This window comes from Pinus tabuliformis, chromosome 6 (assembly GCF_031772625.1).
Source record: "Pinus tabuliformis cultivar Carrire ecotype Pingquan chromosome 6, CPIR1, whole genome shotgun sequence".
NCBI classification, from domain to species: Eukaryota; Viridiplantae; Streptophyta; class Pinopsida; order Pinales; family Pinaceae; genus Pinus; species Pinus tabuliformis.
Genome location: NC_142292.1, coordinates 339,381,220 through 339,398,829, shown reverse-complemented (window position 1 = coordinate 339,398,829; position 17,610 = coordinate 339,381,220). Strand labels below are relative to the sequence as shown.

Genomic DNA, 17,610 nt, shown 5'->3' with positions numbered 1-17,610 from the left:
ATGAGAAAGAAAGTAGAAAACATCCATTATGCGTAGCAATGGCTCCCCAAAACTAAAGAATTAGCATGGCCTCATGCAATGCTAGAAAACAAATTGAGGTGGTTGCTACCATCTGTTGAATTCTATGCTTGGTGTAAAACAACATGGAATAAGGGAGTGTCGAGAATGAATAAGAAGATCAATGGATGATAAAGAATATTAATGACATGGTCATAAGAAAGAAATGAATGAAAGCAACACTCCCACAAACTGAAATATGATATGCCGCTGGAAAATGGGAAGTGGTAAATATGTGGAATGAAGGATGATAAATAATGCTCAAAATGAATTTTCATGAAATTCTCCTAAATTCGTAATAAATTTAAAAAATTATGTTATTTTACCTGAAATTTTACCTCCGAAAAAATGTAGAATGACATGTATGGACTGGCATTTGTTGAAGTTGATGTAGGCAGAGTTGATGCTGAAAGTGATGCAAAAGGTGGAATCCAGGCAAGCACATCATGTCTAAACAATTGTTCGTGTTCGCGAGTTGCTCGAGCCTCTTCTGTTAGTTGCAATAGTGTGGTCATGCTGCAAATAGAGTCCCCCCCCCCCCCCCCCCCCCCCCGCATACTTGTTGTTCTCCTGTAAACAAATCACTATTTTGCATACAATGTTCTTGAATCCACAATGTTAGTTTTGAATAACAACAGACAAGATGCATGCAAAAATTTCAATCAGGAAAAACTTTTGTATACATGCAATACTCATATTTTGTCAAATCAACAAGTTATGGTAGAGTGCAGTAATCATATCGCATGCTATCACATAATGCATACATTCCCCCTCTAATTGGAAAAGAGATTCCATGACCATAAAGCCTATGAAAGATGTTATGCTGACGACAAGGTAAGGGAATGAACAATACAACAGTAAATGAAGCAGAGTACACATATCAATGATAGGACGTCGAGAGTTATGGTTATAATAAGAGCAAAGTGTGTAAAGATAGTTATGAATAAGAGATAGGACGCTTTGGATTGATGATAAGTTATACGAAAAAGAAAAATGACAACAATATGCCAAAAAGATGCTTTGCTGACGGTATTCTAGCTGAAAATAATGCAGTTGATCTGAAAACAATTTCTCATGCGTAAAGGTTCAAAACAAGGAAAAAAATTAAGGAAATAACTTCTCTAATAAAAAGAGAAAATAAGAAAAGGGTATTATAGTAATAATTGACGATAAGATATAACTTCAATACCATAAGTAGAACCTCTGCTGCCAGTAGGCGTCCATAGCCTCGACAGGATTGCTTTTTAACTCATATGAGCTAGGATCCTCAATTTATAAATGGAAAGTTCTAATGTTGTTCTACATAAGAGATCAATGTGCTGATGTGGTAACCAGATAACCACACTGCCATTCACTGAGATGTAACTTAAGTGATCAGGCCAACTCATGATGGGACCTCCTATTCCAAGGATAATTTAGCTATCCAAGGGATCATAACCCTGGTGTGGTGGCCATAATGGGAATGTCACTTTGTTACAATCTTATGAACATGGTAGGCTGGCTCGTAATGAGACCCTCTATCCTCCATCTGCGAACAAAGTTTTGCTATTATTACACATTTTTATGATAAAAAGAGGGAGGTTCAGTACTCCTTAAGAGCATGGATGGTGGAAGAAGTTGAACATGTCAATAAAAAAAAATATACCCATAATCTCATTTATTACAGGCAGAGAAGATTATAACCAGGAAGGGTGGAACTAACATGGTATTAAGATGATCAATCAATATCACGTTCAACAGAGAATAATGCAGTAAAGTAGTATATAAATAATTGTGTCTCTTTTGAAAAGAATGTATCATCAAGAAGCTGTCATGTTAAAGATCATAACGTGAATGATATTAACTCGCTTAAAAAAATTCCATAATTCTTGTCCTCATAAAAGTAATGTACTTCATGCTATGAAAGGGAATCAGTAAAATGTGGTTGAGATGAACTAGGAATAATCTCACAAGAAGAAGGATGGGTTGTTCTCGAAAATACAACCAAAAATGTTGTTCTTTTGAAAGAACAAAAAAAAACACTTAAAAAAGTGTTGTTCCGTGTAGGGAACAACAAAGGAAATGCACACTAAAAAGCAAAAATACACATGAAAATGTGTTGAATACATGTGAAAAAGTGTTGTTCCCTGTTAACAACAAAAAAATATACCAAAAAAAACAACAACAACAAAAAATGCATGCGAAAAAAGTGTTGTTCCTTAAGAAGAACAAAAAAAATGCGAAAATGTTGTTCATTTGAAATGAACAACAGAGATGCGAAAGTGCTGTTCCTTTGAAATGGATAACAGAAATGCGAAAATGCTGTTCCTTTGAAAGGAACAACAAAAATGTGAAAATGTTGTTCCTTCGGAAAGGAACAACAAAAATGCAGAAGTGTTGTTCCTTCAGAAAGGAACAACAAAAATGCAAAAGTGTTATTTCTTTGGAAATGAACAACAAAAATGCAGAAGTGATGTTCCTTTAAAAATGCATAAGTGTTGTTCCTTCGAAAAGAAACAACAAAAACGCAAAAGTGCAGAAGTGTTGTTCTTTCGGAAAGGAACAGCGAAAATGCAGAAGTGTTGTTCTTTCAGAAAGGAACGACAAAAATGCAGAAGTGTTGTTCATTTGGAAAGGAACAACAAAAATGCGAAAGTGCAGAAGTGATGTTCCTGTCCAAGTGTTGTTCATTCGGAAAGGAACAACAAAAATGCAGAAGTGTTATTCATTCGGAAAGGGACAACAAAAATGCGAAAGTGCAGAAGTGCTTTTCCTTCGGAAAGGAACAACAAAAATGCAAAAGTGCAGAAGTGTTGTTCCTTCGGAAATGAACAACAAAAATGCAGAAGTTAAGAAGTGTTGTTCATTTGGAAAAGAACATAAAAAATGAAGAAGTGCAGAAGTGATGTTCCTTTGGAAATGAACATCAAAAATGCAGAAGTGTTGTTCCTTCGGAAATAAACAGCAAAAATGCGAAAGCGCTGTTCCTTCGGAAATGAACAACAAAAATGCGAAAGCGCTGTTCCTTCGGAAATGAACAACAAAAATGCACAATTATAAAATGCAGACACACAAAAAACGAATTAGTTGTTCACTGCATTGATGCTGAGGATGGGCCACAATTTGAAGGAAGCAACACCTGAAACACAAAATATAAGAGAAATCAGAAAAGAAACAACATTTTATTTAAAAACAATATGTAAATAAATAAATTAAGTTACAACAACTATGATGTTATTAAAAAAAATGATCTCTTTGAAAAATGTTTTGGCGGCAGAGACATGACATGAATCTTCAAATGGAAATCAATTCTTCATTTCTTCTATTATGAATCCGTTGGGTAATGAGTTGGATGAAATTCCCTTGTTTCATTAAAATTTCTTTCAAGAACCGCTCATCTATAAATTGACCTTCTTTATTCTCCTAGGACCTGCAAAAAAACGAGTGTCTACCTGCAATAAAACATTAAAACATGGAGAAAGAGAGGAGATCGGACTCCTCTAATCCAAAAATTATGCAAAAAAATAACAAGTAGTTACTTTGTATAATAAATCCATGGAGAAAATAACAAAGTAAAATCTATTTGTCACTTGCGGGGGAGTAGTGGCCAATCATGCTAACCTGCAGTGTTTTAATCACAACTTCTTTGTTTTTTGTTCAAATTGAGTGATTCAAAAGCCAGATGAGAGCTAATTCGAAGTTACATCTCCAATAGAAACAGATTTTAAAAATTCAATGATATGATATGTCAATTTTACTTAGAACAACCTGCATAACAAAGTCATTTTTTATCACCCCACTTAGAACAACAGTGGATATTTTAAGCATAGATTATTCGTTTGATGTTGGATTCGAATGATTCAAATTGGAAATGAAAGTAGATTCATTTATTGATCTCTAATAGAAACAGTTTTTGAAGACAAGGAGAATTTATAGGTCAAATACTCTAAGGAACTGCCGGAAAGGCAGAGCTTTAAGAGTGCTGATTTACGATAGACAATCAATATTTTGATCATAATTTCCTCATATGATATTGAAAATGAGTGATTCAAATTGCATTGTAAAATATATTCATAGGGGAATTTACCATAGAAACAGATTTTAAAAATTCAGTGATTTAGGCCTCCAAAAATCGACTGTCCCAACTCTGTTCCTGAGTTGCCGCTAGACATCCTGTCAATGTTTTGGTTCTAACTTTTACGTTTCAAATCCAAATTAAGTGATTCAAATTGGGTTGGAAAGTAGACATCAAGGGCTACCTAGGATAGAAACAGGTTTTACAAATATTGTCATTTAGGCCTCCAAAACATGACTGTCCCGACTATGTTTTCAGAAATTTCATCAAGCCTACAAGCCAAAAACATGATATTCAAGCATTTTTTTCTTTCTAAATTGGTGATAAAAATGAAATGAGTGTGTGTAGAACTATTATTTCCATTATAATTCATCTACATACACAAATGAATTAAAAAAATTTATCACCGATGTTGATTTTCACAGTGTGTTGCAACAAAAACAACTATTTTTATATTAAAAAATGTTTATTTTATTTTCTACACTAACCTATTTTGATTGAAAAATAAATATGATTACGTATAAGAGTACTTCCAATGAACCATTTTCGAAATACGACTTCAAATAAATACATACCCAAATTTGAAAAATGCATATTAATGAATATTAGGGTATGTGAAGCCAACTTCCCTTGAAAATATGGTGTCAAAAATTGTTGAAGTATGGAGTGATGCTGCAAATAAATGATGGAGTGAAACCAATCTTCAATATATTTTTTACTTTCTTGATTTCCCATAGCCATCATATCATGAAGTTTTTGAGCTTTTAAAATGACTTGTTGATGCATACTAAAAGAAACCTCATTTTCTTCCATAACTTCTACAATTTTTGAATTTGAAACATTCTGAATCTCATTGTAAGTTTTTTCAAATGGTGCATGTGAGATAGAATGGGTGGGAAGGGTGGGTAAATTTTGCAGTTCAACACTGTAAGCATGTTGTACTGGTTTATTGTGGTGAGGGTGTGGAATGAGTTGAGCAGGAAATTGTGTACGGAATGGAGCATTTTGATGATGTAGTTGATTGGGTTGAGTGGATGATTTTGATAGGCAGACAAGATGTTGTGGAAGAGCTGGTGAAGAATATGGAGGATGTGTTTGTGCTACAGGATGAGGGAGACTAGTCATGCAATCATAAGATGAACCATGCTAAACTTGTAGAGAAGACTGGTGGTGGTTATATTGAGATTGACATGGTTGCCCTAACACATTAGTATTCCATAATAGATTATGCAAGTAAGAGAATGAAGAAGAAGTGTTTTGAACCATACCTGTAGGCCATGATTTCCATGGTTTTGACCTTGTTGCAGCTTCCTCATCTCTTTGATATGATACTTCCATCCTAGATAAGGAAGAACAACTATCTATTGGATGCTTCTTTCGATAATGAGGGAAAAACACTTATTCAATTTCTTGATTTTTTGAACCTGTAAAACATCCAATTTTGAATTTAAAGAGCTAATAAAATCAACTTTAAAATTTTCAAATAAAACATTGATTTCAGCTCTTATGTCTCTTGTTCTTGTAGCAGATTTGGAAAAGAAAGAACAAACATCTCTAGAATTCTTATCATCCTTAGAGATTCATCTTGAGTACCTTATGCACAATTCACAAACATCATCATATGATAACTGGAAAACATCACCTTTTCCTATAATATTTAAGAGTTCTAAAAATTCATCTTTGATTCCTTTGAGAATGAGTGTTTTTAAGATCTCTTTTTCCAAATACTTATATTGAAATCGCTCTACATAGTCCTCCAAGCTTTCATATTCCTCTTGTATTATATCGAAAATATTTTCATTGGATTCGCAGTAGTCTTGGTACTTTTTCAAGAATATGTTCTTCATGTCCTCCCATGTTTGGACGCAGTTCCCACCTAGGCTCATGAACCATCGGAAAGTTCCTCCTTTTAGAGTAAGAGGAAACACTTTCAACCTTTGAACATTAGTATGATAATCATATCCTCTACAAAGTATTTCAAACTCAAATAAGAATGTATCTGGATCTTCATTTGTCAAACCATGAAAATTTGGTAGAGAAGATGGTGGAATTATGTGCATTTGTGTCGCTCCTCCTAGATCTTTGATAGGGAATTCAAAAGTAGAAATGTGAGCCATTTCTTACCATAATATAAGATGTTCTTCATGTGTTTATTTGAGGCTCCTTCTTCAAATGTTCCTGTCAATCGGTTAGTGAAATGGGTGGTGCTTACATCACCACTTAAGTGAAATCATGAAATTTGTTTTTCAAAAATTCTATATTTATTTATTTATTTATTTTTTTCACTAGTGGAGGCATTATATCTAGGTGAATCCAAGCATGCAAGAAGATTGATAGCATAGCCATATGTCTGATGATTTCTTTTTGCCTTGAATGCTTGCTGATATTCGTTAGCGCTAGGCACCAATTGGGGGGCATCTTAATTAATATAAAATTAAATTAATTCTATATATAACAACATTAAAAAATAAAATTAGTCTAAATCTATCTTAAATTCGGGTTTATTAAGTATTGAGAGTGATTAAATTCGTTAATGTGTAAAAAGTTTGATTATCTTAATACTTGATAAATCCAAATATAAAATAAATCTAAATTAATGCATACAACTTATTTAAAAAATAGATATGAATTAATATACAAAAGTACAATGATGAGAGTTTTTGAAACAATGTGTTATTTAGTTGTAGTATGTACTTTTGGGTGAACACTTCACTTATGTGAATATTTTTTATTTTTATTTTTGTCCTTGAAGATAGATAGGTGAAGTGTTCAAAGAAAGATGGGGCACTACAACAAAATAACACAATATTCTAGAAACTCTTATCACTAAACTATTAACTAAGAAAATCTGCATATTATATATATGATAATGCTGATGATAACTTTTCGAACAATGTGTTATTTAGTTGTAGTGTTTACTTTTTGGGTTAACACTTCACCTATGTGATTTTTTTTTTGTTCCTCGAAGATAGATAGTTGAAGTGTTCAAAGAAAGGTGGGGCATTACAACAAAATAACACAATATTCTAGAAACTCTTATCACTATACTACTAACTAAGAAAATTTGCATATTAAATAATATATATATATATATATATATATATATATATATATATATATATATATTCAATTTTAAGGTCATCACCACCAAATTGATGTATGAGACCCCCTTGTTTGTGAGATAAGGGACCCACCTCTGCGAAGCAATTTGACTACTAAATTTATAAAGACATACATACTCTACCCCACTAGTTTGAAACATGTGACTTCTTAAGAAGAAACCCATACTCTTAAGAAAAAAAGAAAAATGAAATTATTTTAGCATTAAACCCACCCTAACTATATTACTAAAACAATTTAAAAATATACCTTAATTTTTGTAAAAACATTTTATTTTTTATTTGTTTCACAACCGAGCCAATACACTAGAGAACACTAAGAAAAGAAATTACACGTGCATCCATATGAAATGACCAATTAAGAAGAACCTTTTTTTAACATTGTCGAAAGTCCCTGATACGCCAGTTCACTTTATTGGACAGAAGCTTTCACTTAATAAACTCCATGCCCGGTCACAAACTTTCAAAATTTTTATCAAAATAAGCTATTAACACAGACTCTCTCGTTCCTATGGCTCATATAGCGGAAGCAGCTCCAGTGTCGTGAAGCAATATGGGCATCAATAACGCCAACTCCACTGCAATGTGTTCCACACAGCGATGGGTAGTCACGGTTATAGCCCTGTCACTTATCGCTTACACCTTTATCTCCTTCAGATCTCTGCAATTTCATCTTGATTTACCTTCGACACCGCTCCAAACCCCCATCAAGGAGCAACGGCATCAGGTATTGTTGTGCATTCACTGTAATATCTACATCGAGTTTTTAATATTTTTCCCCTGTTTCTAGTTTATTGTATTTGAAATTCACAATGGAACGTTCATACGCACAACTTTGATATGTAAAGGTCTTTTCAGAAGTCCCCAAGAATGAAGCATCCGCCATTACGAATTTGGTTTTTCACTCGGCCGATATTTTTAATAGAACTTATGCCGAAATGGAGCAAAAATTCAAAGTTTACATTTATCCTGACGGCGATCCGAAAACGTTTTATCAAACCCCGAGGAAGCTGACAGGGAAATATGCGAGCGAGGGTTACTTCTTCCAGAACATTCGGGAGAGCAGGTTTCGCACAGACAATCCCGAGGAGGCTCACCTATTCTTCATTCCCATCTCTTGCCATAAAATGAGAGGAAAGGCAAGTATATATTTACTTTATTTCTTTTTTGACTTTTTAGATGGTAACAGGAACCCCCTGTATTATTCGTCAAATATAATGTGAGCATATTTCAATTTTGTTTATTATTTTTTAACCTTTTTAAATTTTATGAATGAGCTGTTCAACCACAGAAATGAGATCTTGAAAACCCAATATTCTTCATTAAATCTGATTTCCAATTTTGACTCTAACAGAAGAGGTCAATAGATCAGGTAGATGTGAAAGAACGTGAAAAACAAGCATAACATAACTTAACATTCCTCCTTGGGAGTTTGTAAGTCTACCAAATTACAGAAATGTTAGCTTCCGACATTCCATATAGTTAATGTTGCCCTCTGATCTAATAATGTTGTTGAAGGACTTAAAAGTTCGTAATATAGTTTGTCGAAATTAACTTACGAGGAGTGGTCTTGTCACTGAGGATATTTTGGGAGTATGTGTTGTCAGTAACGGACTCTATCTTTTGTAGCATAATGTACATATACTTGCTCTTTCCATGGAGTTCAAATTCCTTATTTATTGAACTGGATCACTTTGGGATCTTGATTGTGTCATGATCAATGATTCCTCTTTTTCTTGTTAACAGTATACTGCCCCTATGTTACCGTTTTCCAGTTTCTAGGAGTTGCTGATTCGTGTCATATTTGAGGCATTTATAATTGTTTTGCATATTTGAGTAAGTAGGACATTTTTCTTATATGTGTACTTGCAAATCAAAATAATTTTATTAATGTCCAGCAAATGAACACAAAAGTAGGTCAGTGGGACTAAAGAGTACCACTAGTGTAATAGAAAGTGGGAGCGCTATCAGGTGGAACTTCAGTTGGAGGTTGAGACTGGAAAAGAAGTGAGGGAAATCTCCAACTTTGAGTCCTCAATCGTTCTAAAGGGTCTAATACATTGTTTGATAAGGTCATCTGGATAATAACTAGGATTGAGGGGCCTTATTGCATAATGATGGGGTGTGCACCAACGTGAAGATACCCACCACTTTTACCACTCAAGGTTGAGGCGGGGAAGAAACTCTGAATCAATGACTATTTGCTCAATGAAGCATGGGCACTACTACTCCGAACAGAGGGAGTCTCCCTCTATCTTTGGTTCTAGGATCTCCTAGAGCTTCAACGTTTGCTAGTATTGGGACACTTGACTGGGGTCTGAGATAGGGGATCCTCAAAAGTTTTTTGCAAGAAGGATGTCTCATATCGGGTGTGTTGGGGGTGGAATTGGGTTTGGGGCCTTTATGATTTGATTGTTGCAAAAGTTTGAATCTTTGGTTGTCACTTTTGGCTCCGACATTGGATGGGGAGGACTATGCAGGGTTCAACGATCTAAAACCAAGAACCTACCTTATAAAAAACACTAGACACCTATGATCTTGGTATTGAAATAATGTGGAGAGTGACCCATTTGAACCCTAGCAAATATAGTTGAACCTCCATGGATCTTATAGTAAATTGGGCATTTGAAGATGAGGCGATCCTTCATCTTTGCCCCTTGTAGGTGGTAATATAGATCTTGTTGGGATGAGGAAGAGCATGACTTGTTTCAACTTGGAGCAATTGCGAACCCACATTGAATTGTTTGAGGGGGCTCTCGAGGGCATGCATCTAGTGCATGTGCATATATGTGGGTTAGACATTGAGGCCATCTTGTAATTGCATGAAGTGATCTCAGTAGAAAATCATTTTAGGGTCGAGACTGTTGAAGTTTGGTTGTCATTGATGTCAACCCAAGCAACACTAGAAGATGCCCCACCTTTGTTGATCAAAATGACATGGAAAATCATGGTTTTTTGCGTCGAGATCACCTTTATTGGATTCTACTCGTCATGTCAGTTTTGACGGTATCTGGCATATCACGAGGGCTCTCACGGTTTGAGAGATATGCTTGTTCATAGATTAAGCCCCACCTTGTGGTCAAAAGTCCCAAACAAATGGATGATGTGGTAGTCTATCATTGGCTAAGATCATGAGGACGAAAATATCTTCATTAAAAAGATTAAATCAAGTATTTTTATGGCAAGAGGTTTCTTTTGGAGGGTTTCAAAATTTAAGTTAAAATTAAAATACAAGTGGGCCTAATTCAAGGAAGGGGTTTTTGACACCAAAGTTTTGGCTCCAAAATAAATTTAAAATTCAATTTTTTGACATGACTTTTCCCTCCTAAATGCAAGTTGGCTATCCTCAATGACGTCTCTTCAAAAACTATGTAAAGGCACCTATCTCCCTCACCTTGGCAAGCAATAATGCGCTAATCAAGCTTTGAAATTTTCAGTGGCCCTTGTGTAGTCCTAAAAATCAACAAAGGAGGTCGAGTCTCTGAAAACGTGTTAGGTTTATGGTCTCTAATCTTGGGTATGGTGTTTCATTGTATTTGGAGAAGCTCTGCGAATTTTTTTTGTCCCTCAGATCTATGCCCTGAAATATCCATTTGGCCCTATCTTGGATTCTTCTTCTTGATGAATTTGGTATATATCAAAGGGCACAAATTCTATGTAACATGGTTGCATCTTCATGACACTTCACCCACTGAAATCACATGGAAGATCTAATTGAAGGCATATCTCAAGGTCTGAACCAGAATTGTAGTGAAAAACGCTAAAAGGTATCTCTTTCGTGTGCATTAAAATGACAATTTTTGCTCTCCTTAGCGATGGTCTAATGGCTATTTGATTGGTCTAGACTTTGGCACTGTTAAGGCCATATTCAACCACCCTTTTTATTGCATAAATCTGGAGGCTAATGCGAATTGAAGTTTGGACGTAGCTCTGTGCATCAACTAGTGATTGTGTTTACGGTTTCAAAGATCAAAAGAATTAAGGTATATGGGTGTCTGTGGCTGGAATTATTGAAAGAAGGAAGATCCACAGATTGAATAGCTTTGGTCGACATTTTGGAACCACAATTCGGGTCTGTCATCAAGATTTAAGAAAAATATGAAGAGAAAGAGAAGATATAAATGGTTGAAGGTTGAGTATATCCTAACCCTAATGGTTGACAAGAAAATTGATTAATATGATTATTAATATCTGATAACATGCTTAATATTAGAGTAATACTTTTATATATAGTGATATATACTACAATTAGTTATGCATTATATTAAGTACATAATAATTAATTATAATATTTTTTATATTACTTACTATTAACTATTCATTATTAACCATGTTACCAAATATTAATAATAATATTAATCAATTTTCTTGTCAGCCATTAGGGTTAGGATATACTCAACCTTCAACTATTTATATCTTTTCTTGCTCTTCATATTTTTCTCAAGTCTTGATGATGGACTCAGATTGTGGTTCCAAAACGTTGGCCACAACTATTTGATTTGTGGATCTTCTTTCTTTCAATAATAAGAATAATTGTTTCAATTTTGTGCACACTCCTTTTTGTCTCACTATTGTGACAGGGCCTGTAGCATAATCCGAAGCATAATCCTGAGGTCTCTAAATTCAGCCCTAATTAGTGAACTCATTCAACCTTATAACTCTATATTGGATCATGTTATGGCAAGTCTTCTAAAGATTGATTATCAAATCGTGGGATTGATTTGAAGCAAAACAAATGCCCGAATCTAAGACATTGATTCAGGGTTTGTCATCTGAAGTTGGTTTCCAGAATTCGGGCTTAAGGAAAACAACATTTTTCTTATAGGTAGATGACTTGAAGAAAACTGTAGCAAGGACTTTACAACAACGATAATCTAGTCTTCAACGAGAATGAACAATGGAACCAAGGTTCAATCCCCTATCTCTGTTCTTTATCACTGAAGATTCATGCCCTAGTTAGTGGAATCTGAGGTATGTTTTGATCATTTGCAAGAAGATTAATAACCTTAAATATTGATCTTGTTCTGAGCACTTGAAGCCCTAATTCAAGAATTTTATATCCTTGAGAAATCTGAGGTAAAGTTTTGATCAATGATTGAGGAAGACTGGACTACTATGTTTGAAGTCTGTATATGAACAATCCTCCTTAATGACAAAAATAAGTCTTGTACATGGCAGAGTAGTATATTTGTAAATTGTGCATGGTTATTTTCTATTAGAAAGTGAGTTATGGTAAAGTTGCATTGAGCATATCACAGGTTCCATCTTCAACAACCAAGATAGGCATCAGTTCATCAAAGGCAGATAAAGTAGAGGGCAGGCAGTTCTTGCATCAACAATCTAAAAGTAAAGGGTCTTCATTGTCACACCAATTTTGCAAAAACAGAAGAAGTCTGTTCATGTTTGGCATTAAGGGTTACATTAGATATCTTTGTAAGTGGGTCTTTGTCCCTAGTACGGGAGCCCACAATTGTTTGTTTGCTTTATTATCATTTTTAGGGTGGTGGTTAGGTGGTGCAAGGTAGGTGATTGAAGTCACCTTTAGGTTTTAGCCTGAAAGCACTTTAGGGCGACAAGGTGGTGTTAGGGTAAGTTGGAACTTATAGGGTGTTGGAGCATCGTATTAGTGGCAACTGATAAAACTAGTGCATTGGAGTGTCCTTCCAGTAAGAGCTAGAAAATTGAGCGCCTTTTTAGAGTAGTAGGGAGTTGGGGCTTCCTTTTTTTAGTTGGAGCTGAAGCATATTATGTGCTCATAAAATTTTAATTTTTAGAAAAACATTCGGTGGTTTTTCTCCCGGAAGGGTTTTCATCTAAAATTTCTTGTGCACTGTTCTCTTGATGTGTTGATGTTTTATATGTTGTTAATGCTTTGAAAAATTTAATAAGTCACTAATTGGTAAGAAATACTGATTCACCCCCCTCTCAGTGTTTCCAACAATTGGTATTAGTGCAGGTTCCTTCACGGAGAGTTTAATCACTCGAAGGAAGATCACGGATTGTACAAAGAATGGAACCTCACTGTTCAATGGACAAAACTATGCTTTTTGGAATGGAAGAATGAAGGCATTCATTCAAGCACAAGGATTTGATGTTTGGAACGCTATGTTAAGCGAGTACAAAGAACCCTTAACTCCTCTCTTAGATGTTGTCGGTTTTAAACTTTATGAAAGTAATGCTAAAGCTAGAAATGTTGTCCTAAGTGTTTTAACAGAGTTTGCATATGTTAAAGTGATGCATTGCAAATCAACAAAAGAAATTTGGGACAAGCTCCAAAATATTTATGAAGGGGACAAGAAGGTCAAGGAAGCTAAGCTTTAGACCTATCGAGGAAAATTTGAGCAACTGAAAATATTGCAACTTATTTTCTTTGTGTTGATGAAATAGTAAACGCCATAGAAGGACTGGGAGAACGAATGGAGAACTACGTATTTGTATGAAAAATATTGAGATCACTTCCGATGATATTCGATGCTAAAGTCTCAGTGCTGGAAGAAAGGGAGGATATAGAAAAGGTTAGCATGGACGAGTTGCATGGAATACTTACAACTTACAAAATGAGAATGGAACAAGAGAGTCCATCCAACAGAGAAGTAGCATTTACAACATCCAAGAAGACCGAAAAAAAATAAACTATAATCAAAGCCAAGCCCTAGTTGTTGCGATGACGAAATTTCATATGAAGACGTAGCCAATTTTGTGGAAAAGTTGAAAAGACGAATAGGTAAATACAAAGGTAAGCTCCTCTTAATATGTTTCAAACGTGGTGGGATTGGTCATTTCGCTGCTAAGTTACCTCATGCAAGGAACTCAGATGATGAAGAAGAAGCTCCCAGGAAAGCAAAGAAGAACCAAGGAAGCTACAACAAGAACCACAAAAGGAAAGGTTTTAAGAAAAGCTTCTATTCAAAAGAACACAACTACTCATTTGAAGAAGGGAGCGATAGTGATGATAAAGATGACACAGGAAGAGTGTTATTCATGGCTAGGGATAAAAGGAAGGAAATTCCTTTAGAGGAAGAAGATGATGAAGAAGAGGAAGATGAGATTGATTTTGAAAAAGAGATTATTGACATTTTAAAGGATCTCAAGGTTGAAAGAGGAAATGTCAAAACACTGGAAGCTAAGCTAAAAGAATTGAAGGAACATGCCAAAAGCCTCAATAAGAAGACTGAAGAATTATAAAAGATCATCATCAATCTTAAAGTACAGTTAGACGAAGCCAGAAAAAATGAAGATTCACTCAAACGAGAACTGGAAGAAAGTAGTATGGGAAGAGAAGATTTAGAAGCAGAGATAGTCTATCTACGGAAAGAAGCAAAAAAAAGAAAATTCCAACAAAACTTTGCAAACAACTCCAAAGCATTGGATGAACTCTTCAGTAGTCAAAGGCAATGCAATGACAAGATAGGATTAGCCTACATGCAGACATTCATGAAAGGCTCAAGTTCCTCAATGACATAAAAGCGAGACGAACAGAAAATTTGTGCAAAAATTATTGAAGGATTTGTCAAGAAGGAAGACAGCTTCCCAGTAGTACAGAAGGTTGACGAGACACAAAATCAACAACCCCCATTGAAGAAATCTCAAGAAGGTGGTCTTTGGAGAACAACATCAAGAATAAGATCCCCCCCCTCCCAGGGATCAAACCATATTTCTTGGTGTTTGATATTCTTGCAATAATTTTGGACATAAAGCTGTAAATTGCAAAGCTTGTGCTAGGAACAAAAGCAACTTTAGAAGTGTTAAACACACATGGACAGCAAGAGGGATATGAAGGATAAAACATGCAATTCATTTTTTATTAACATGAGATATACATTTATAGTACATTATGTGACTCTTGGGTTTCAGATCCCAAGGTCTCTTGGACTGCTTTTGTCCATTCAACTTCCACACTAACCCATTGAGGATTAGGTGTCCAACATTCCCCCCCTTAATCTGAAGGGTTATGTATGAGTCCAAGAAGAGAGCTGTAATACAAAATGTGCAAAAAATGCATGGCAGCACTAGGCTGAATGTGCTCTATGAAATGTTGGTATAAAGGGCAGTGGTTTAAGGATGACCACCAACACTGGAACGCTTAGTGCAGTTCCCGGAACTCTTCCAAAACTGGCAAGAAACTGAAGTTTTCTACTAGAGGAAGTGATCCTATTGTTTTAAAAAGGGAAACCTTCAACCATAAAAGGGAGGTCTCACCTCGCATAAAAGGTAAAACTTCAACCTGAAAAGGGAAGTCTCAACCTGTGATGGTTTAAGGATAACCAACAACTCTGGAATGCTTAATGCAATTCCTGGAACTCTTCCAAAGCTGGCTAGAAGCTGGTGTCTTCTGCTAGAGGAAGTGTTCTCAATTTTGTTCCTGGAATTCTTCCAAAGCTGGCAAGAAGCTGAAGTCTTCTGCTAGAGGAAGTGTCCCAGATTGCCAACTGAAGGCATGTTCAGGCATCTTTGTCTCTGGCTACAACTCTGAAACTGGTGTGGCAGGTTGTGGCTCAGGCTCGCTTGATGTGGCTTTGAAGCTTGTAGATGACCATCATTTCCCCCCCCTGTCAGATACAAGGTGAGATGATGGAGAAAACTCAACTGCAAGACTGCTCAATACTCTGGAACAAGTTCTAACATGTGTTTGGAATATCTTCTTGGCTGTTGATGCCCATTGCCAAGAAGCGATCCATCCAAGATGAATCTTTTTTCTTGCAGGATGTTTATTTCTGAAGCATCTGTGTGAAGAATGACTGGTTTTATGACAATGCTTACATGGATGAAGATCAAAACAGTGATCTTTCAAATGGCCAACTCGGTCACAGTGTTGGCATTTCACGATCTGTTGTTGTTGTTGTTGCTGTGGAAGAGGGGCAGAATCTGGAACAGCTGGAGGTGAACTGTCATGAGGAGCAGGTGAACTGTCATGAATAAATCCAGCACTTTGAAACTGAATGGGCTTGGCATAGTCTGGAATATGAAAGGATAAGTCCTTGTCATATCCAAGACCAGTTCTGTGCTTGTTGTGGACAAGCTGTTCCCAAGGTCTGATGATGGGCTTGGGAAGTGCAGATTGAGTTTCTGCATCTGCATGTACACTTGCTGCTTTATTGGGTACTGAATCTGAATGAACTTGAACAATATTGACTTGCTGTTTATGGGACTCTGCTTCATTGTTCTGAACAGAAACAGGTTCAGAATGATGACTCCACTGTTGTAATTCTTCCTGCTGTAGCTGTGATTCAAGCTGCAAAAACTCAATATTCTCTTGTACATTATGCAAACAGGTTCTAATGTCAACAAGAGAAGCTTTGCTTATTCTTACTGTACTATGATCAGAGGAATGTATCAGAGTTTTTAAGAACTCCAATACTTCACCAATTCTGGCTATTTTATTCATTGTCAAATTGCACTTGAAACTGATCACAACTTGTAGAGAAAAATCAACACTCACTCGCAATATGTCAATACAATTGGATTTGCAACAGATTGCACTTGTCTTCAAAAGATTGCACTTGTCTTTAAAAATAATGATGGTTCTCGATTTCAGTTGTGTTTGGTTATATAAGTATCATATTCCAACACATTTGAAATAACATAAAGTAATCAGTGCCGTATAAGGAGGAGCATGAATCGACAAGAAAAATGATCGATGCATAGGATGCTTTCATATCATATAATACCACACATTCATACCTCAACAATCATATGCCTTGCCTAGTAATATACATGATATGTACAAAAAATTAGCTGATAAACAGAAGCCACCCCTGATCTGCTAGGACTGCAAGAGAAGCCAAATCAGCTTAACCATATATACACTCTTTCAGGTCCTAGCTAAGAATAAGATCTCCAATCTTATGGAACCCACATATCGCTTCCTTCTCAAATGAATGTCAGATGCTTGCAAAACCTGCCTTTTAGAATGAATTTAGTTAGATACTTGTTCAACAGTCTCTGAGAACAGTTCAAACCAAAACTCCTAGTTGAATAACCAAATAACATAGAATCTTATCTGCGGCTGTCACTGGATTCCTTAAATGAGTTGCTTCCCATACTACTAACCAAACAATAAAGTAAATCTCAAGCCTGTTACATAATATGTAACGCAGCCTTACAGCTGCTTCCCTATTGACATCTGCTTCCCCTACCGTTTTTTTTTTTCTGCTGCTTTTTGGATTACTCTGTGCGCAAACGTCATGGCCACATCCAATCTTCTATGTACATTTAGGATCAAAATAGAGAGATATTGAAGTCCTTTACATTTACTAGCCAAATATATTAATACTGTACAGATAGAGCACAGTAGCACAAAGCAAGATATGTTCGCTCATACCACAGCTGCTACCGTTTAAGATTATGTTTTTCATCAGGGTTTGTCTTTTGTTTTAAAAG

General features: G+C 35.6%; 1 protein-coding gene across 5 annotated transcripts in view; it reads left to right on the top strand.

Moving 5' to 3' along the window:
• LOC149258682 (Exostosin family protein) overlaps window positions 1-17,610 on the top strand; it is a 229,042-nt gene that overhangs the window by 120,065 nt on the left and 91,367 nt on the right. For 2 of the 5 annotated variants that reach the window (XM_089415760.1, XM_089415773.1), the window contains exons 1-2: window positions 7,645-7,957; window positions 8,079-8,369. The exons of 1 other annotated variant lie outside the window; for it this stretch is intronic. In XM_089415760.1, coding sequence (XP_089271886.1) covers window positions 7,784-7,957; window positions 8,079-8,369 — 465 coding nt within the window. In that variant the 5' untranslated portion in view covers window positions 7,645-7,783. Of the gene's footprint in view, window positions 1-7,644; window positions 7,958-8,078; window positions 8,370-17,610 lie in introns of those variants that run through there. 2 more of the 5 variants (XR_016256868.1, XM_089415745.1) reach the window with 2 other exon arrangements.